We start from the raw sequence: 20,226 nt of genomic DNA on the forward strand, positions 1-20,226 counted from the left end.
GTGCATTTTCCTCCAGGCTACCTCCTGGACTGGACAGCAACAGGGCTGGGGCCTGGCTGTCTTGGCAAGCCCCCCCAACCACTGGGGTGGTCCCTCACATGAACCAATCCCCTGCAGAAACCCTGGGACGAAACTGTTGTAGACTGCAGTCCCAAATACCAAGGTTCCAGGAACAATTCCGGGTACTGTCGGGTGCCAGGCCCTGGGTCCAGGACAAGCCAGAGAGACTGGGCAGAGACTCAACGTCCACACAATGCACAATGGCCTCCTAGGGAGGGGTGAACCCTTGTGTCCCAGGGAGAGGCAGTGGTGGGCCTGGGGATCAGGCAGTGATTGACAAGATGGCTCAGAGGGAGTTTTTACCCCCGGAGTCACCCTGGGCAGAGCCAAAGCCCCTGGGACTCTTGCCATCTCCAGTGGGACCTCCGGCAGCCAGACCCCTCAGTCCTTGTCATCTCCCCAGTTCCGGTCTCCCACGCAGACACAAACAGCCTGGGCCAGAGAACCAAACGGTGTGGGAAATAGTCAAAAGGCACATATATTTAAAAAAGATCTCTTTACATATATACACTGGAATTCATTATAAATACACTATAATAGAAAGGAAGCCCCTGCGCCAGCCCACCCTGAGAGCAGATTCCCAGGGCCTGGGGGAGGCGGCCAGGCAATAATTTAGGGAGCAAAGGCGGCTGGGCGGGTGGGGGCATTGCATATATTAACAGGGGCGTGCCCTGGAGCCAACAGTTGGCAGGGGCCCTGAGCACCTGGGGTTTCCTGAGTCTCCAGCTCTTGGGACCACCCAGTTTCACGGATTTCTGGGGTTCACCTGACCAAGGATGGGGCCTTATAACGTGGGTGGGGTAGAGCTGGGGGCCCTTGGCCCAGGGCCCCTACCTATAGTGATGGTGGGGGGGGGTCAAGAAAGAAGGGCAGAGGATCCTGGGACCCCACTCCCAAGGCCTGTGCTGGCCCCAGACACCCCCAGTCCTGTGCTGGCCCCGGACACCCTCAGTCCTGTGCAGGGTGGCCTGCATGGGGCCCCTGATGACCCCCCCCAGAACTGACCCCCATCTGGGGGGGTGCTGCCCAGGCACCGGCTGTCCCAGCCAGCCCTTGGAGGGTTGGCTGGGGGAAGGCACTGCAGTGAGGCCCAGTGGGCTGGATGGGGCCACGCCCCCTCCTCAGTAGTCACAGGGGACCTCGGCCCTGCTCACCGCCCGATTCGTGGGAGAGAACCCGCGCTCACTTAGATAGACACGAGTCACCCAGCACATAAATAAGATTCTGTCCCGAAGGCACCCCGCCGCTGGGGCTGCGTGTGCTCGGCCTACGAGTTGGGAAAGGGCTGCCCGAACTGAATAACGCTTTGCCGCTCCGGGCCCCCGCTGCCCCCCGCTGCCCCCGCGCCGGCGCCAGGTACCGGTGGGCCGGGGGGCTCGGCGGCTGGAACAGCGCGCAGCGAGCGCAGCATGTCCTCCAGCACCTCCTTGAAGTTGATGTCACAGCCCAGGTGTAGCAGTTCGCAGGAGTCAGTGGGGAGCGCCCCAGGGTGCGCCGCGGGATCTGGTGCACCCAGCAGCAGGCCAGGACCCGCGGGTGCGGGAGGCTCGGCGGGCAGTGGCGGGAAGGTGAAGTGCGGGGCCGGGGGGAAAGGCTCGGCCGGTGGGCTGTAGGTCAGGTCCAGCACCTCGCCAGGGCCACAGGGCAGTGTGAGCGGACGAGGGGCGGACAGCGGTGGCGCGGGGAGGCCCAAGCCGCGCGCGCGCTTGCGCTTCACGTCTGCGTCCATCAGCTGCAGCTCCCGCAGCACGCGGCGCACGCAGCCCTCGGGGACCTTGATGCCTGAAGGCGGGCGGGCCAGAGAATGACATCAGGGTCATTGGGGACCTCGCCCCCAACCCCTGCAGCCCCGCCACTCACCGGGAACCCTGCCCCTGCCGCTCACCAACTTGCTTTTTCTTGTCCTTGGTCTTGAGACGCACGATCTGCAGGTAGCTGCTGCTGGTGATATCGGCCATAACAGCGGCGATGCGGCCCCACACGCGCAGCAGCGCCCCGCACAGCATGTAGTGATGCCGTAGGCGCAGGCCCTGCACGCAGTCCTTGCCTTCCTGCACCAGTCGGCAGTGCCCGTTCCTGCGCCAAGGTGGGGCGGGATGGGGCGGGGCTCAGCCACTCCTCAGGGATCCCCGAGGCGCCCCACGTGCCCTGCTCCTCAGCCTCCCCTGCCTGACACCTTATCATACAGCCACCCTAGAGGATGAGGTGAGAGAACTGGGGGCCACGGAGACCTGTTCAAGGAAGACCCCCCCACCCCACCCCACCCACGCGGCCAGCACCCCGTGACCAGCCCCTCCGGCCACCTGCTTGCCCTCACCAGGCCTTGTGGCTGCAGTGCTTAAGCGAGAAGCCGTAGCTGTTCTCCCAGTGTTCTTGGGCCTCCTCCGCAGTGACCTGGGGACACAGCCGCCTGAGCCTCTGGAGGACTCCAGGGCCTGCGGCAGGCGGCCGGACAAGTGGGAAACTGCCGCCCACGGCGTGCCCTGCGCGCCCTGTACCTGCGGCCCCTCCAGGTGGTGTGGGGGCTGCAGGGCCGGCCAAGGGAGGATGGGTTGCCCGAGACCCCCCACCCAGCGGCACCGTGTCCTCACCCGGTGGAATTTGCGGCACAAGCTGTCCAGGGTCTCCAGCTGGCTCTGCCGGCCGATGTTGGGTTTGTACACAGTGAAGTGCTTGCCGCGGCTCTGCTCCGCCAGCAGGCAGCTTGGCTTGTTGCCACGTACCTGGTGGGGAGGGGGCATAAGGACGGGAAACAGGGCTTGACCCAGTACAGGGCTCGCCAGAGCGTGGGAGTAAGGACTAAAGGGAAGGGAGAGAGTAGGTAAGCGGGGCACGGGAGCTGCCCACCTTGTAGGAGAGGTAGAAGCCGTCATACGCGCCCGTCATTTCCAACGACTTGGCAAATGCTTCCTCCCAGCGGAGGCCTCGGTCCACACTGATCTGCCACCACACAAGGACCGTTATCAGGGCAGTCCAGGAAGTCAGTGGGGACAGTGACAGGGTGATGGGGCTGGGCCAGTGGAGCAGGGCAGTTCCTGCTAACCTTGTAGAAGACCACCTGTCCGTCCTGGGGGTGCCCGGGCGTCAGGAACACCTGCTGGCTCTCCTCGTAGATTTCGTCGACACCCGGGGCCAGGTCTGGGGAGGAGACCAGGTTTGGGATCAGAGGCCCACCAGCCTGGGCCTGTTCAGACCTCACCCCTCTCCCGCCTACAGCCCTTGCCCACGTCCCCATGCAGCGCCTCCCACCGGTGCCCCCCAGATGCTCGTATTCCCTGTGCCCCTCACCCAGGATGCCCATGTCGTATTTGCCCTCCTTCTTGTCTGCCTCCAGGAGGTGGTCAAAGGTGTCCGAGAAGTACTGGAAGAGTGCGTTCTGCTTGTGGACCTCCAGGCCCAGAATACGGTTCAAGAACTTGGTGATGGAGCAGTCTGGGCAGGCGAGGAGGGAGGATCACCCTAGGAGGCAGGACTAGGAGCCCCACCCCACCCTGATAGTGGTCCCACAGAAGGGGTCTCCTTCCCTGGGCAGCCCCGAGGGGCACTCACCCTTCTCCACGTCCAGGCAGCCGGACCTAGACTCCCGCCCGCTGATTCCAACCGACAGCAGGCCCTGCTTCATGTCTGGGGGGGGGCGAAGAGGGGTCGTCCACTGCCCCACCAGTCCGCAAGCCTCCCATGGCCTTAGGCCTCAGCTCTTACGATGCCCCAGACAGGGTGACCACCCTCCCAGTCCCCTCCTGTTCCCCAAGGACATGCTGAGGAAGGAGCCAGCCGACTCTGGATCCCCCCCAGCTTTCGGAGAAACTCTATTTCCCCATCTGTAGAACAGGGCCTTAGTTCTGGGAGAGAAGGCGTTGTAGCACCAACTGGGCACAGGCAGGGTGGGCTTCCCGTGAGGGGACTGGGGTGGCCCACCACCCTGCCAGCATCAGAAACCTGAGGGGGGACTGGGGGGCCCTGAATTCGAACGCAGTGGAGGCTCTCCTGGGGACGGGAGGGGTGCATTGGCAGCCTGGGTCCCGGTGGGACATCAGCCTTTGGTTCTTTCTCCTTTATTCTGCCTCCACCAAGCAGACAGAGGAGCATGCTCCTTGGCTCCCCGGAAACGCACCAGGATCCACTCCCCTTGACCGTAAGTGGCCCCTTTGTGAGTGTGGGGTGGGGGGGGGGGGTTCTAACCTACCCCAGGACCTTATGATCTGTTGTCCCCTCCCGCTGCCTTCCCAAAGACTCCCTCCTGTACGTGTACCCCCAGGGCTCACCCCGGAAAAAGGCCGCGTCCCCTCCTGGGTATCCCCGGGGCAGGGGCACCTTGTTCTCTGTCTGGCTTAGGATGGTGGTGAGGACGCAGTGCAGGGCCCGGGCACCATACTGTACAGAAAAGCGGGGGACCAGGTCAGACGCCGGCCTGAGGGGTGGGCTCAGCAGTCCGCAACCCCCTTTCTTCTCAGTCACCCCTGTCCTGCTGATACCTTGTTCTCGAAGTTGTACTTGCTCAGGTCCCGGGACTCAGTGGCTCGGCGGTCTCCGTGGGTCAGAGCCCCCTGCCAGGAAGGGGTGACAGTCTGCCTAACAGCCCACGCGCCTTCCTCCGCCTGGCGCTCCATGCCCCAGCTGCCCCAACCAGCTCCCCGGGCCACGCCCCCTCCCCCTCCAGCGTGCCCTCCGGACAGGCCTCTGAAGCCTGCCTACTCACCAGGCTCTCCAGGCGCTTGGCCACAATGGAGGCAAACCTCCGCTCCCCGGCCAGCTCCGAGATGAGAAAGATGTACTCAGGCGCCGAGACCTGGTTGGACCGGTGAGTACGGCCTTAGAGAGACAGAAGGCTTTTAGGGACCTGTGGCCCAGCAGGACTGGGAAACAAGTTGGGGCAGGGGCGGGCCCATTGAGGCAGGGGTGGGCCCACGAGTTGGGGCTCACCGAACTGTTGGATGGCACGGTCAGCGCTCCAGGGCAGCTCAAGTGTCATGTGGACCCGCCGCTTCTGGTTTTGCACCCGACGGTCCGCTTGGAGGGAGACGCCTGAGCTCGAGGCCTCCGAGATGATGGCCACGAGCTGGGGCCAAAACGCAGACATTGGGGTGGGCCGGGGTGGGCCAGGGCAGGGCCCCCTGCACGCTCACCCCTCACTCATGCTCCGGGTCACCTAGACGGTGAACCCATTCCCCAGTGGAAGGGGCCCTGTGATGCCCCAATTCCAGGAGGACTGTTTCTTTGGTGGGAGCCCACGTGTGTATAAAGTAAAAGGGCCACTAAAGGGTCTAGAGACCTCACTGAAGTCACTGTGGCGGGGTGGGGGTGGTGGCTTTTATTCGTGCGCTTCCCTGAGAGCTTAGAGGTGGCCATCTGGGCCACCCCCGTCGGCAGATGCAGCCCAGACAGGCTGGGCAGTCTGGACCACAAATATGCATGCACACACATGCTTGTACACATGGATGTGCACACACACGTACACATCCGTGTATATGTGTATACGGACACACATTACACACATGTATATGTGGACACTGACACATTACACACGTGTATACCGACACGTGAGCACGCTTACGTGTATGTACATACCAACACACGTACACACGTGTATGTTCATACCGGCACACATTACACACGCAAGTATATGTCCATACCAACACACACGTACACTCATGTATATGGGGAGACCGACACATGCACGCTTATGTACATGTGCATACCAACACACGTGTACACACGTATATGTTCACACCGGCACATATCACAGTCGTGTATGTGCACACCGACATTACACACGTGTACATCCACACCAACAGACACACAGACACACGGCCATCCACACACGTGTATGCACACACCCACACAGGGACACTGCCAGGGACCTCTCAGGCCTCTGCACCACCTCTGACCCAAGGAGAATCCAGGCCCATGGTGTCAGGAAGACACCAAAAACACCCAAACCCATTGCCATGGAGTCCATTCCGACTCTTACTGACCCTGTAGGACAGAGCAGAACTGCCCCATAGGGTTTCTAAGGAGCACCCGGTGGATCTGAACTGCCGATCTTTTGGTTAGCAGCTGAACTCTTAACCACTATGCCACCAGGGTTTGTCGAGAAAAAGGAGGCTCCTTAAATAAGGCCCCGCCCACCCCACCCCCGAAACCCCAGCTCCGCCCACCTCCCCACCCCTCAGAAGCCCCGGCCCTGCCCACCTCCCACCCCTCAGATGCCCCAGCCCCGCCCACCTTCTCGCCGCTCATGAAGCGCTCCTTCTCCCTGAGGTTCACATGGTCAATGGACAGGCCTTGCTCTGCCCGTGACTCGAAGGCCACAGTCCCGTCAGGCCTGGACACCACACGGCCTTTCCTGCCCGTCATCTGTGGCCACGCCGGAAGCAGGGCAGGCTGTCAGCAGTGTGGCTGCCCAGGGCCTGCCCCTCCTGACCCTCAGTTTCCACACCTCCCCCCACCAAAGGCCGAATTGGGAGGCTCCTGCCCTGAGCTGGGCCTGGTGAGTCAGTGCGGGGCTTGCAGCCGGGCAAACAAGGCTCTCCTTGCGCCTAAACACACCTGAGTGGCCCCAGAAACACGTGGGACGCAAAGACAAAATGGATGAGAGCAGGCAGGGAGGGAGGAGCCAGGAGGGGTCAGGTCTACAGGACCCTGGAAGCACACCCCGAACCTTGCGCTCTAGCACTTCAAGGCAGCACAGGGCAGGCAGCCTGGCTGAGGGAGCCCGCCCGGCCCTGGGAAGGTGGGGCTGGGGTCTGTGCCAGGGAGAGCCCTGGACCAGCCTGGCCTGGGGGCTGGGATGCAGGCTGGCCAGCACGGAGCACCAGAGCCAGCCCAGTCTGAGACCTTTGTCCCAGGCAGCCAGTCCTCCCACGCTCACCTCTGCCACGCACTCGGGACCCCCGAGCTGGTCAATTAGTTCATCCAGGGTGTTGACGGGCAGCTCCCGACCCAGGTCGCGCACTTTGGCCAACAGGTCCTGCTTCAGCCGCTCTACCCGCTCCAGCACACCTGGGCCCTGCAGGTCCCGCTGTGGGGGGCAGAGAGGGACTGCGGGTGGGGGGGTGGTGTAAAGGGTCAGGGAGGGGCGAGAGAGAGCAGGTGAGGGTCAGACAGGGACAGATGAGAGACGAGGACGGGAGAGGGTTCAGAGTCTGGGTGCTACACAACCGCTGGGCTCCTGACTGACAGGCACAGGGCAAGGGTGGGGTCAGGAACATTCTCCCTGACACCTGATTGCCCAGGTCTAAACTCTGCTCTGCCTTGAAACACCTGTGTGGCCCTCACTTCCCTCCTCGGAGCCTCAGTCTCCCCATCTGTAGTTTGGGGCAGGAGTGCAGTCCACCCTCAGGCAGGCCAAGCACTTGGGACAGGCCTAGCTCGGGACAGGGCTGGCTCGGGACAGGGCTGATGGGCCCACCTGCTGGGTGCTGAAGAGCTGGATGAAGCAGCCAGTGGACGACGGGCTGGCCCTCACCTCGGTCGTCAAGAGGGGGCCCGATGGCGTCCACGATGACCACGTCGTCGTCCACCAGGGACTCGGGGGAGGAGTTGAAATCGCTGTCCAGGCCGGCGTCCGACTCGGTGCTGCTGTCGTCGCTGACGCGGATTACACCCGCCGCCTCACACATCAGCCGGGGAGCCTTGGCCCCCCGGCAACGGGGCCGCCCTGTGGGGAGGGGACAGGGTCACCGTGGGCTGGCACGTGGGCTCGGCAGGAGCAGGAGCAGGAGCAGGAGGCAGCAAGAGCCAGAGGCAGCAGAGAGAAGCCAGTGCAGCGAGCCCCGTGGGGAAGGGGCTGTCGGGGACAAAGCAGTTTGGAGCCCCGCTCCTGAAAGGCCTGAGACAAACGGTACCACAGGTGCCTCTACCCGGCTGTCCCTGGTCCTTCGCTCATGGAAACTGCTGTACCACCGCTGGGTTGGAGCAGGGTCAGGGTCCATTCTAACCCCAGTGTCCTTCCTCCAGGCCAGACGAGGTGGTGTACATGGGGCCGTGGGAAGACCGCACACCTGGACCTTCGAGGGACTTGATCAAGGGACCAAGTGCGACTCTGCTGTCCACATACAGGCCCTGATGGCCAGGCTAGGGGGCCCAGTGCCTGTCCGGGGGGGAGGGGGTGAGTCCCGGCTCTGTCCCCAGGCTGTGTGACCTCACGAGGCTCTCTGGTTCTCTGGGCCCCTTCCCATCCTGAGCTGGGATAGTTGGGATGACAGTGGACCTAGCATCTCACATTTGCTAAGGCCATGACTTCCCATAATGGGGATGCTTCCTCCTGGCCTAGCCCTAATCCACACGGCCAGTGTGTTTCAAGCCATGTGGATGGGGCTTGTGCTAAGCAGTTCCCGGGGCCCTGCCTACTGAGGGCCATGGCGCCAGGGCTGCTGTGTCCCTGCCAGCGCTCAGGTTTGCTAACTCGGGACCTCTGGGTGACCAGGGTGCCCAGGGTGGGCCTGGGAGCCACGTGTCCCTCTGCTCAGCTGTCCTACACTGCTCATTTGCAGAGAATGAAGACACCCTGCCCCTGGGGCTATCCCCTCATGAGCCTGGGGTCAGTGGTGGGGGGGACCTGGCCCAGAGAGAGGGGGCAGGTAGAGGAGGGGATGAGAGGGCAGCAGGGACAGGCGGCAGCGAGAAGCCGGGGAGGCGGCGAGGCCAGAGGCCGCAGCAGGGATGTGCTCTTACGTTTTCTCTTACTGCCCGCGGCTCTGTCTCGCTTTCTCTTGGTTGAAGGAAAGTGCTTCTGAATGAGCGACAGAAAGACGCCTCTGGAAGGGATACGCAGAGTCATGCTTGCTCTGGCCATGCACCGCGGACCTGGGCGGTCGACTGCAGGGGACCCTGTGGGGTCTAGGATGGGTCGACCCCATGGCGAGCACGGGGCTCTGCTGCGGCCAGGCTCCTGCTGCCCTCGGCCTCTCCAGGGAAGGGGCTAGGCCTGATGACAGGCTGCGGGGCAGGCAGGGGTCTCACTTCAGGGACTCTGAGGTGGCAGCAGAGCCCAGGGAGCCAGAGGGCTGCTTCTGCCTCCTGTGGGGACCACAGCATGGCCCTCAGGGAGTGAGATTTTGATGGAAGGGAGGAGGAGGGCAGGTCTGGGCTGGGTAGGACTCCCGCCTCTTAGCCCCCCTTCCTCTTCCACCATTAAAGGGCCACCTTAGCGAGGCTGGATGCTGCACACAGCTCTGGCCGCACAGGCTGCCTGCCTGCCAGGGCCAAGGTGGTGGCCGAAGATGCCAGCTCCTGGGATGGGGCACTGGTGACATTCCAGCCCTAGACGATGAGGGGGAGCAGGGCAGGGGCTGCGAAACCAGAGCCAGAAGGGCAGGTGGGACCCTTAGGAAAGGCAAGTCCCCACAAATCCAGGTCTATGCAGGAGGGTGTATGTGCCTGGAGCCTACCTCCAGCACCGTCTGCCCCACTGGCCATGGTCGCCCCAGGGCTAAAGGCCTCTGAGGGCTGAGCCCACTCTGAGCGAACCCACCCGGTGCTGGCTGGGTCTGCAGGGCCCTGCACCCCGGCAGACACCCCAGGCAGCATCAGTGTCCCCTGGTGGCCAGCCTGGGCTCAATGCACACGCTTGCTTTGGTCTTGCGTGTCTGCTCCTGCCAGCCCACTGCCTCAGACCACCCCTGGCCCAGATGAGGCCCAGGGGGCTGCGCGCCTGCAGAGGTTACACAGGGAGGGTGCTGCTGTCCAGGCAGACAGCGCACAGGACCCTCAGAGCTGAGACGGCCCCTCCTGCCAGGCTGCAGTCACTCACTCGGCAGCTGAGACGAAGCAGTCAAGGTGCCCATCCTTCTCATCCAGCACCTCACGGGTGCGGGCCTCGCCCGTGGACTGCAGCCCAATGACCACACACTGCGGATGGAGGGCCAGCCGGGTCAGGCAGGGGGTGGTAGTCAGCGGCCCTGAGCTCATCCAGGCCCACCCCCTTGTCCGGTGCAGCCCCACCCCGCCCTGCCCCATTCTTCCTGGATTGGCAGCCCCCCAACCTTCTCCTGCCCACACTGCCTTAGGCCAGCACCACCCTCGCCCCCTTCACCTTGTCCTGGGTCAGCCCCCCACCCCACCCCTACCCTGCCTTCCGTGGCCTCCCAGCACCTGGGCCAGGACCAGCCCCCGGGCCAGGACCAGCCCCCTCTGCCCTCACCTTGTCGCGGGCCAGCTCCTCGCGAGCCAGCTCCACCAGGCGGTGGACCTTGGCAGCGATGCACAAGTACTTGAAGAAGCGCTGATGGGCGGACCAGAACTGGCCCCACAGGGACTTGCGCGACTCCAGGCCGATCCAGTCGGCCGCCTGCTGGAACACGCCCAGGGCCTCGGCCCACTGCAAGGACAGCGGGGCTGAGCAAGCACCCATACCAGGGATGTCCCGCCTACCCTGGCGCCCCTGGGACTGCCGGCCTACCGATTTTGGGGGGCTACCTAGACCTGCACAGTCACAAACGTTAAATGCCCAATGAGTCAGATGTAAACTGGGGTGACCCTCCAGCTCCTGTGATTTTCCTCCTCTCTCCTCCCCACTCAGTGTGTGGATTTAAATGTGAGCACGTCCTAAGAAATCAGGATGATTATAGGAGAGTTTCTTGGGAGTCAGTGGGATCCCCTAACCCCTGGGTTCTCGTTGCGGTGATTTTGCCCCCAGGGTACACTTGATGACGTCTGGGGACATTTGTGGGTATCGTGATCGGGGGGCTGGTGGCATCGAGTGGGTGGAAGCCAGGGATGCTGCTCCACACCCTGCAGTGCACAGGACACCCCCACCCCAGAGAAAGACCTGGCCTCATGTCAGCAGTACCAAGAGAGAGACCCTGCTTTAGTGTGACCCTAAGAAATCACCCCAAATACAGGCAGGGCCTGATGCTCGGAGGGCTGGTGCTGCGTACGTGTAATCTGTAAGAACAACAGGAGCCTGCCACTGTGGGCTCTCGACTACAACCTGGGGGCAAAGGCCTCAGGAGATTGTGGGTAGCGGGCTCGGTTCATGCTCACGGAAGCAGAGGGGCACAGTGGCTGTGTTCTCCCCATAACTGGACAGCCTGTCACGTCCCCAAGGATGCAGCGAAGGGAGGTGCTGCAGCAGGATGAGGGGTGTCGTGGAAACCCAGGACCACGCACAGTGCCTCTCTGCAGCAGAGCCCCCGGCTGCCACACTTACCAGGAGGGCCGCGCGGTTGTAGACACGCTCGAAGGCTGGGGCCAGTGGGATCTCCTCGATGCGGAAGGTGACTCCAGAGAAGCTAAGCTGGCGTGCAATGTACATGCCACTGACCTTCATGTCCATGGCCACGATCTCCATAGCACCCACACCCCTGAGGACAGACAGATGGACACAGAGCCCCTGAGTGCCCATGCTGGGGCCACCTAGGGATGGAGCTGACACCAGGGCTGAGACCCAGAGGGAGAGAAAGAGCCAGCCTTGACACTGGAAGGACAGCATGTGCAAAGGCCCTGTGGCCATAAGAGCCTGGTGGACCAGAGAACACAGAGAAGTTAACTGGGTGGGACCAAGGAGGGGCTGGAGCAGGAGTGTAGAGGGTCAGAGGGCCTGGCGAGGGGGAAGGGTCTCTTCTGAGAGCAGCACTAGACAGAAAGGACGCAGTTCACATTTGAAGACCCCTCTGGCTGCCACGTGGAGTGTGCAGTACAGAGAGGGAAGCTGGGAAGGTGCCCCAGCCTACTACCAGGCCCCCATCAGGTGCAGGACGGGCACTCACCTCTTCTCGATGGCGTGCAGAAACTCCTCGAAGGTGCGGAAGGGCGTGCCCTCGCCCCAGATGCCCAGGCGGCTCATGTAGATCATGTTCCGTGGCTCAGAGGCACCTGGGTGGTAGGTGCAGAAAGGCGGCACCAACTCACCCAACTCAGCAAGGTCAGGGTTGGGGGCCTCAATACCACCCCAGAATGAGCCCCGTGAAGACCACATACAGGGGGCTGAGGGTCTCGGTGAAGTCCCCACAGCCAGGGGGTGCCAAGAAGGGCTGGAGTCACGGCTATGGTTGGTGGAGGAGGGGCTTGGCATGGGACTGTGGAAGTTACTGCTGCCCTGGGGAACATGAGCCCTACTAGGCCAGAGCCCAAGGAAAGCTGGGGTGCAGACCAGCATGGCAGGTACACAGCAAATGGGACATTTCCTCCATGGCTGTACCAAGGCAGGCATTGCTAATTGATGGTAGCAAGTGAGATCAATCACAGACACTGCTAATCAACGGCGGCATGTGCAATCCAGCCAGCTGACCCTACTGCCTGCCCACTCTCTGCTCCAGCCCCTTCCTGCCCCTGGCCTTCCTCACCTGTGGCACTGGCGTAGACAACCCTGGCCAGAGGCAGCTTGTTCTGAAGGTCTAGGACGGCTTTGCCCATCTTGGTGGAGCTGGCATTCTTGGCTTTGTGGCACTCGTCAAATACGATCTGAGTGGGCGCGGGTTAAGGACTGTCCTGGGACCACAGGCAACCCCCAGGGGCCCTGGCCCTGACCAATAAGGCCTTCCTGGTAGGGGGCAAAGGCCCTCAGCCCATTACAGGCCCTGCCACATCTCATCTTACTTGGGACTTGGCAGCATCGCTCCTGGGAGGGAATCTGCTGAAGGGGCCATTGCCTTGGGCGACGCCAGGCCAGGGCGGTGGGGGGGATAGGTTCTAGGTGGGACCATCGCCTTGGGCTACGCCAGGCCAGGGTGGTGGGGGGGATAGGTTCTAGGGCCCGAGCACACAACAGGAACACAGAACATGGCATGCGACAGCCTCATGCAGACCTCTGGGGCAATACTGACACACAGTGAGCACAAGGAAACTGGGGCCATCTCAGGGAAGCAGGTGGGGGCTGCAGCCACATCCCCACATCTGTGCCCTGGTGGTGACATGGCTCTACGGCTTTGTCAGATGTCACCACTGGGGGAAACTGGGTGAAGGGCACCTGGGACTGACCCTCTGAATTCTTTCTTACAACTGCACATACATCTGCAATTATGTCAACTTTTAAAAAATAGTATTGAGAAGAAACGTGTTCTGAAGATGTGCGGGGAGAAACCAGTTGCCATCAAGTCAATTCCAATTGATGGCAACCCCGGGTGTTACAGAGGAGAACTGCTCCGCAGGGTTTTCTTGGCTGTTTAACGTTAACAGGAGCAGATCACCAGGCTTCTGTGTGGGAGATCTCGGTTCGATTCCTGGCCAGCACATCTCCTGTGCGGCCACCACCCGTCTATCAGTGGAGGCCTGCCTGGTACTGGGACGCTGAGCAGGTTTCCGGGGAGCTTCCAGGCTGACTAGGAAGAAAAGCCTGGCGATTCACTTCTGAAAAACCGTCAACGAAAACCCTACGGATTTATGGCAGTCCAATCCGCAACGGATCATGGAGATGGTACAGGACTGGACAGCATTTTGTTGCGTTCGGCATGGGTCGCCATGAGTTGGGGGCTGACTCAACAACAGCCAACAATGACAACACATAACACAGGGTCCTGTTTACATACAAGTGATGCTTCTCTATAGGTGCCTGTATAGAAACACCTAGAAAAGGGCCTGAGAGGGTACGCTGCTCCCACCTGGGGGCTGTTCTGGGGAGGGAAGGGAAGGGAACCCAGTGGCACCTGGCAGGACAAAAACTGTTGGAAAAACGTAACAACCAGAGCGGCAGTAATGAGACTGTTCACGCATTGTGAAGAACCTAACCAATCTCACTGAACAACTTGTGTAGAAATCACGGAATGGGAGCCTAAACTATTGTGTAGACCTTCATCGAAAACACAACAAAGTATTATTAAAAAACAAAAGAGCGCTGGAAAATGTATCCACCTCAGGACAACACCCAAGCCACCTCATACTTTCCTGGTCTTTACACTATCTACGACTCTGTCGGTCAGAAAGCGAAGGTATTTACACCTTTCAAGAGCGCAAGGAACAGGATGAGAAAGAGGGAGGAAAGGCCTCCCTGCTGGGCTTTCTGTCTCTGCTGGATGGTTGCGGGGGCCGGGCTCCCCCGTGGGAGCCCTGGATGAGGCAGCCAACCAGATCCTTGACATGTCACCAACGTGACGCCTGACGCTGGGCTTGGCCAGTGGGGTCTTTCCTTGGGAGCTGTCTGCCTCCCGTGACGGTGGAACCCTTCATGGCAGGCACCCCCAAGCCACCACATCCCAGAAAGGAGGGGGGAAGTAGGGGCAGTGCCCCTGTCCTCCCTCATGGCCTCCTGGGGCCACCGGTGGCCACTGCCTCCTTGGGGCGTCACTGCAAACGCCATGCCGGAGTCTGGTCACACATCCAGCTCTGAAGCCAGGAGGCTGGGCTGGACCCAAGAGTGCACGGAGACGGTGGGTTATGTGTGGTCCCCCAACAAGGATACAACGCCGTCGAAGGCGGCCCCGCACCACTCAAGGATCTGGCGGATGCGGGTGCGGTGCTGCCCGCCGGCCTGGCTCTCCCCGATGAGGGCGGAGTAGGTGGCAAAGAGGACACCCTCTGAGGTAGTGTTGTCGCCGTACTTGATCTGGGGGAGGGGCAGACATGCACTCGTGTGGGTGGCCCTGCTCCCCTCTGAGCCTCAGTTCTCGTTTGTGAAAGTACGGGCTAGAACTGGGGCAGCTCAGCCCTTGGGCCCCTGAGACCCCCAGGAGACATGGTCTAAGGATTCCATCACCCTAGGTGGGCTTCAGGCTCAGCTTGCGTGGGCCCCTCAACCATCCAGCAGGAGGAGCGGGGCACAGCGCAGCAGTGGGCTTTGCTGTGGTGGACGCAGAGAAGGCCAAATGGCTGATAACAAGTGAGAGGAACCTGCAGCCCCAGGGCCATGTCACTGCCCCCTGGACCTGCCGGCTGCAGATGAGAGCTGAGACCAGAGGCTTGCACCAGCTGGCCTGAGGAGACTGGCTGTTCTAGAAACACTGTGCCGGGTGTGCAGGGCAGGAAGGCAAGGCAGGACCCTCTGAGAGGCAGAAGAGGGGGCAGGAGGATGGGAAGGTGTGGCGGGGGTCCCACAGCGCCCCACCTTGCTCAGTGCGTGCACAGCAATGCCGGGGGCCTCGATGTCCCGCAGATCACGCTCCGCATCATACTTGAGATCGTTGGAGACGCTGAACCTGGGTGGGGAGCGGGCATCTGGTGGACGTCCAGGGGTCCCCGTCCCCGCCCTCTGGCCTGCTGAGGCTCCTCAGCATGAGTGGACTGGGATGGGGGGGGCACTCACCACAGGGACTTCTTCCTGCCCCTCAGGTAGTTCTCCAAGATGATGCCGGCCACTGTGCGGCCCTTGCCCACGCCGGCCCCGTCCCCAATGAGGAAGCCAGCCCGCTGCCCGCTGGGGAGCAGGACCTCATGTTGCTGTGTGGGGGGTGGGGGAACAGTCAGGGCGACAGCACAGGGGAGGCTTGGGGTGTGTCCCCCTGGGAGCAAGGGTAGGGCCGGGCACCCACCTGGCAGGCGTAGGTGATGGCCTCCAGCTGCAGGGCGGACAGTGCCCCACTGTCTGAGGCTGAGGCAGGCAGAGCCAGTGTGTAGGTGACGTCGGGAGGTGGCACACTTGACAGGGTGCTGGTCTCCACCACGCGGTCAGGGTGGTGTTTTCCGATCTTGGCTGTAGGGTGGGGGGTGGTGGTCAGGGCTCACTGTGGACGGCTGAGCAGCCACACCATCCTGGGGATGCTGGGGCTTCTTCAAGAAGTGTGAGTGTGGGGGTTCAGGGCCAGGAGAGAGAATTACTCCGTTTCTGGCCTTTTGCAAACAGCATGGAGAATGGCTGTTGGAATTCCAACGGGACACCAACTGACACCACCCCTGGTGTCCCTGCCTACCTCCCAGAACCAGCCCCCTGGTGTCCCTGCCTGCCTCCCAGGGCCAGCCCCCCACCCCCGATGTCCCTGCCTGCCTCCCAGGGCCAGACCCCCAACCCCGATGTCCCTGCCTGCCTCCCAGGGCCAGCCCCCTGGTGTCCCGGCCTGCCTCCCAGGGCCAGACCCCCACCCCCGGTGTCCCCGCCTGCCTCCTAGGGCCAGCAGCCCTCTGGCCTCGCACTCACACTTGGAGGGCACATAGTCAGCGTAGGTCTCTGTGTGGCCCAGCTCCTCGGCCTCCTCCTCCTCAGCCTCGTCCTCCTCCTCGGGCTGGCTCTGCGACTGAGGGGCCGTGTCAGGGGGCTGCTGGCGCCAAGCCTGGTGGGGAGGGTCCCAGCACCCCAACCGTCTCCTCTGCTGGCCACCCACTTACCCACCCTGCATGGTGCCTTCCACAACCCAATTTCCACATCTGTGAATGGGATGCTCCCTGCTTCTGTGTGTGTGAGTCCCCCCAAGGCCCCTGGGTAAGGGGGAAGGCAGTGCTGGGGGCTCACCTGGTAGCTGATGAGAAGTGAGGTGGCAGGGAGGGAGGACACAGGGTCTTCAAGGCCTGGGAATGGCCTGGTGGGCAGGAAGAGCTGGGGGTGGGGAGACAAGAAATCAGCCCACAAGCTGGGAGAGGATTCACCCCAACAAGCCCCCTGCCTGGCTCAGGCCTCGTCCTTCCCCCTCTCTCACGCCCCCTGGCCCCACACCAGGGCCTCCTGGCCACGAGGGGTGCAGCAGTTCCTCAAGCACCTGTAGGCACTTCCCCGGGGGGTACATTCTGCCTCCTCCCAGCCAACACCCTGCCTCCCCCCGCCCACCGGCTCCAGGCTGGCCTCAGGGAAGGGGCTGCAAGTTCTGACAGATAAACAAGATGCCCCTTTCCTGTGTAGCAGGGGCAGGCTGAGAGCTGCCGTCCAGTCTGGTGCCGGAGACCCACCATGTGCTTGAGGGAGAGCCACTGTGTGCTCACTGGATACCCACTGTGTGCTTGAGGGAGAGCCATTGTGCACCTTTAGGAGACCCACTGTGTGCTCACTGGATATCGACTGTATGCTTGAAGGAGCACCACTGTGTGCTTATAGGAGACACACCGTGTGCTTGTAGGAAATCACTGTGTGCTTGAGGTAGACCCACTGTGTGCGCTCGCAGGAGACCCACTTTGTGCTTGAGGGAGACCTACTGTGTGCTCACTGGAGACCCACTGTGGGCTTGAGGCAGACCTACTGCGTGCCCGCAGGATACCCACTGTGTGCTCACTGGATATCCCCTGTGCACTCGAGGGAGACCCCCTGTGTACTTGTAGGAGACCCACTGTACACTTGAGGGGGACCCATTGTGTGCGCTTGCAGGAGACCCGCCGTGCTCGCAAGGGGCCTACTGTGTGCTCACATGAGACCCACTGGGTGCTTCTGGGAGACCCAATGCGTACTTCTAGGAGACGAGTTGTGCCCTTGTTGGAGACCTATTGTGTGCCAGGCCCCAGTAGCAGCACTCGGGACATGGGACAAAGGCCAGTAATACTGTCTTGGTGCTCATGTGGGTGGGGGCACCTGTGTGGCCTGGCCATGTGTGGCCCGTGGGGGCGGCTGTGAGAGCTGGGGGCAGTGGCCACCAGCACAGGGACCTGCTCTGGGCCCTGATCCACACAGCATCCAGGGCTCAGGGGACGGGGTGGCCCCACAGGCCTGAGGCCACACAGATAACGGTGCCTCTGTGGAGGGGCCGCACGGCCCCATCCTGGGGACGACTGGAGTGGAGTTGTCTCTGTGGCCACTAAGGCCACAGCATGGATCTAGGGAACTGCCAGGAGTCCTGTGGGGGGCGGACATGGCCCACACTGGGCCGCACGGTGGGGTCTCCGATGCTGTAGGGGTGCGGAACCTGGGACTGGCCGGGCTGTGGCCAGTCACCCGCTGTACAGACCACAGCACAGGAGCACAGTAGAGACCAGAGCGGGGTCTGTGACATTCTAGAACGTTCTCACTCTTAAAACACAATCGTGTGAAAAACTTCTAGAAGGAGACAATGCCGAGAGTTGCACAACGCGGTGAATCCAATTAACGTCACTGAATGGTACTTTGTCGTTGTCGTTGCGTGACGCTGAGTCACAGCGGCCCCACGTGACAGAGCGGAACTGCCCCGTGGGGCTTCTCGGCTGCGATCTTTACGGGGAAGACGGCCAGGTCTTTCTGCCCAGGGGCGGCTGGTAGGTTTGAACCGCTGACCTTCTGGTTAGCAGCCGAGCACTTAACCACTGAATGGTACTTGCAAAAAGTTCAAATGGCAAGTTTCACATTCTATATATTCTACCACAATTAAAAAAAAAAGAAAAAATTGTAAAAAAAACTGTTGAAGTAGGAAAAAAAAAAAAAGGATGGGGGGTGGTTACTTCTGGCCTCAGAACTCTCCATGAGGACCCCACGCGTGAGGCTGAGGCTGAGGCCGGACCAGGGGCCAGGCCCACCCTGAGCAAGTCTCTGGGTCTCAGGCGCCATTTCCGGCCCCAAAGCCCGCGAGCAGCGCATGGGACCCAGGGTGGCCGCCCGTGACGCTGAGCCGTGACTTTCACTGCTGGCTTCAGAGGTTCTGTGCGCGGCAAATTTTATGATGAGAAAATGAAGTGGGCGTGAGATGCAGGAAGGCTGAGAACCTACACTCAGCCTCCTCTCTTTTTTTCAAATTAAAAAAACCACACACAAAAAACAAACAGCGGCCAGTTCCCGGAAGGCTGAGTCACGGTTCCCGCTGGCCAAGGGTGGAGGGTGCAGGCTCCAGGGACGCAGCCTGGGAGGCCTGGGGCCAGTCACGGGTGTGGGCTGTGGGGCTCCCTCCAACCCACCTGGCCACTGCGCAGGTCACAGCCCTCCCTGTGGGGATCAAAATGTGACAGGCCAGCAGGCACCTAGCAGTGTCCTCTGGGGAAAGCTGGGTGGGCTGGTGACATTGCGGAGTCCGCGCCAGGCTGCACTGCAGCCCTGGGCTGGGCCCTAACCTGCCTGTCTGACCCTTGGGTCGGCGGCTTGTTGAGGAGTATCTCTCCTGACGGGGGGCTCGAGGAAGGCCCGCTGATTGGGTGCCCCCACTGTGTGCCTGGAGCTCCTGCCCAGCAGCTCTCTGCACCCCTCCTCAACCTCATTGCCACCAGGGGAGCTTTCTAACAGAATCCCAGCGCTCAATGCCCCCAGAACACTGGCCAGGGGCCTCTCGCTCCCCTGAGGACAAAGTCCAACCCCCTGCCCTAACAGGGACTCGATTCCACCAACCTCGGCCCCTCGTTCCCACCTGGCCAGGCTCATAGACCACCACCACCCCTCAAACCCATCATGCCCACTCTTGCCATAAGGCTTCTGCATCTGCCGTAAGGCCTCCACACAGACGCCCCTCCCTCAGCTCTGCCGGACTGACACCCTCCTTGGCTCTCAGCCCAAGTGTGCCTCTTCAGAAGCACTCTCCACTCTGTCCCATCACCTGACTGTATTCTCCCAGGCCAGGGCCACCCCCTCAGCACTGCTGACACGGCCAGATCCTTCCCTGGGGTGGGGGCATCCTGTGCACTGCAGGGTGTTGACCAGCATCCCTGGCCTCTACCCTCTCAATGCCATGGTGTAACCCCCAGCTGTGACAAGCACAGATGTCCCTAGACATGAACAGGAGTCCTCTGGGGGGAAACCGCCCAGGTGAGTGATTTTCACTTACCCATCGGTTAACGCCCGTCCCCCAGCAGGGCCGATGGCCTTGCTCATGCTGGCACAGAGCACCGAGCAGAGATGCCCCAGGGACAAGGAACCCTTAGAGAAGAGCGTTCATGTAGAGGGAACAGCAGGTGCAAAGGCCCCGAGGCAGGAATGGACCAGGTGGGCTGAAGGGGTCTGGCCAGTGTGCCACGGGGGCCTGCAGGGAGGGCGGGCTGTGGCGGGAGCCTCGTTCCTGCGCTGAGAATGGGAGAGGCGCTCTGTGCTTTTCTGGTTCTAATCCATACGCCTTCTGGGCTATGCAAGAAATCTGAAGCCCCTGAGCTGATAAGCCACCCACATCCATGAACAGGTGCGAGCCCTGACAATGCCCAACCGGGCCCTGCCTGAGCGCCCCACCACCCACCTCTTGGAGCCACCCCATGGGGGCCGGGGGGAGAGAGCACTGACCTTGCTGTCATGGGTGGATGAGGTGGTGCTCACGTCCCAGATGGTGGGCACCTGGCTGAGGCTGTCGGCCGGTGGGAAGTCGGGCGTGTCTGCGATGTCCGACAGGGAGTCCACGGATGAGGATAAGTTGGAGATGTCGTCGAAATTCAATGAGTCCTGGAAGACGGGCTGGTGAGGCGGCGGGCGGACACCCACGTTTGGCCCCCAAGTGG

General features: G+C 61.8%; 1 protein-coding gene across 7 annotated transcripts in view; it reads right to left on the reverse strand.

Moving 5' to 3' along the window:
- Positions 1–720: 720 nt before the first annotated feature.
- SBNO2 (strawberry notch homolog 2) overlaps positions 721–20,226 on the reverse strand; it is a 66,655-nt gene continuing 47,149 nt past the window's right edge. For 3 of the 7 annotated variants that reach the window (XM_064280073.1, XM_064280072.1, XM_064280077.1), the window contains 29 exons: positions 20,015–20,170; positions 16,379–16,462; positions 16,067–16,163; positions 15,465–15,625; positions 15,239–15,372; positions 15,041–15,131; positions 14,399–14,542; positions 12,348–12,465; positions 11,772–11,877; positions 11,213–11,366; positions 10,205–10,381; positions 9,815–9,912; positions 9,208–9,324; positions 8,737–8,819; positions 7,472–7,720; positions 6,932–7,101; positions 6,286–6,417; positions 4,984–5,119; positions 4,760–4,872; positions 4,536–4,607; positions 4,326–4,434; positions 3,610–3,684; positions 3,349–3,492; positions 3,104–3,198; positions 2,908–3,000; positions 2,652–2,783; positions 2,378–2,454; positions 1,946–2,136; positions 721–1,842 (listed from right to left, as the gene is read on the reverse strand). In XM_064280073.1, coding sequence (XP_064136143.1) covers positions 1,328–1,842; positions 1,946–2,136; positions 2,378–2,454; positions 2,652–2,783; positions 2,908–3,000; positions 3,104–3,198; positions 3,349–3,492; positions 3,610–3,684; positions 4,326–4,434; positions 4,536–4,607; positions 4,760–4,872; positions 4,984–5,119; positions 6,286–6,417; positions 6,932–7,101; positions 7,472–7,720; positions 8,737–8,819; positions 9,208–9,324; positions 9,815–9,912; positions 10,205–10,381; positions 11,213–11,366; positions 11,772–11,877; positions 12,348–12,465; positions 14,399–14,542; positions 15,041–15,131; positions 15,239–15,372; positions 15,465–15,625; positions 16,067–16,163; positions 16,379–16,462; positions 20,015–20,170 — 4,023 coding nt within the window. In that variant the 3' untranslated portion in view covers positions 721–1,327. Of the gene's footprint in view, positions 1,843–1,945; positions 2,137–2,377; positions 2,455–2,651; positions 2,784–2,907; positions 3,001–3,103; positions 3,199–3,348; positions 3,493–3,609; positions 3,685–4,325; positions 4,435–4,535; positions 4,608–4,759; positions 4,873–4,983; positions 5,120–6,285; positions 6,418–6,931; positions 7,102–7,471; positions 7,721–8,736; positions 8,820–9,207; positions 9,325–9,814; positions 9,913–10,204; positions 10,382–11,212; positions 11,367–11,771; positions 11,878–12,347; positions 12,466–14,398; positions 14,543–15,040; positions 15,132–15,238; positions 15,373–15,464; positions 15,626–16,066; positions 16,164–16,378; positions 16,463–19,568; positions 19,593–20,014; positions 20,171–20,226 lie in introns of those variants that run through there. The other 4 variants (XM_064280074.1, XM_064280078.1, XM_064280076.1 and 1 more) reach the window with 4 other exon arrangements.

This window comes from Loxodonta africana, chromosome 3 (genome assembly GCF_030014295.1).
Source record: "Loxodonta africana isolate mLoxAfr1 chromosome 3, mLoxAfr1.hap2, whole genome shotgun sequence".
Classification (NCBI taxonomy): Eukaryota; Metazoa; Chordata; class Mammalia; order Proboscidea; family Elephantidae; genus Loxodonta; species Loxodonta africana.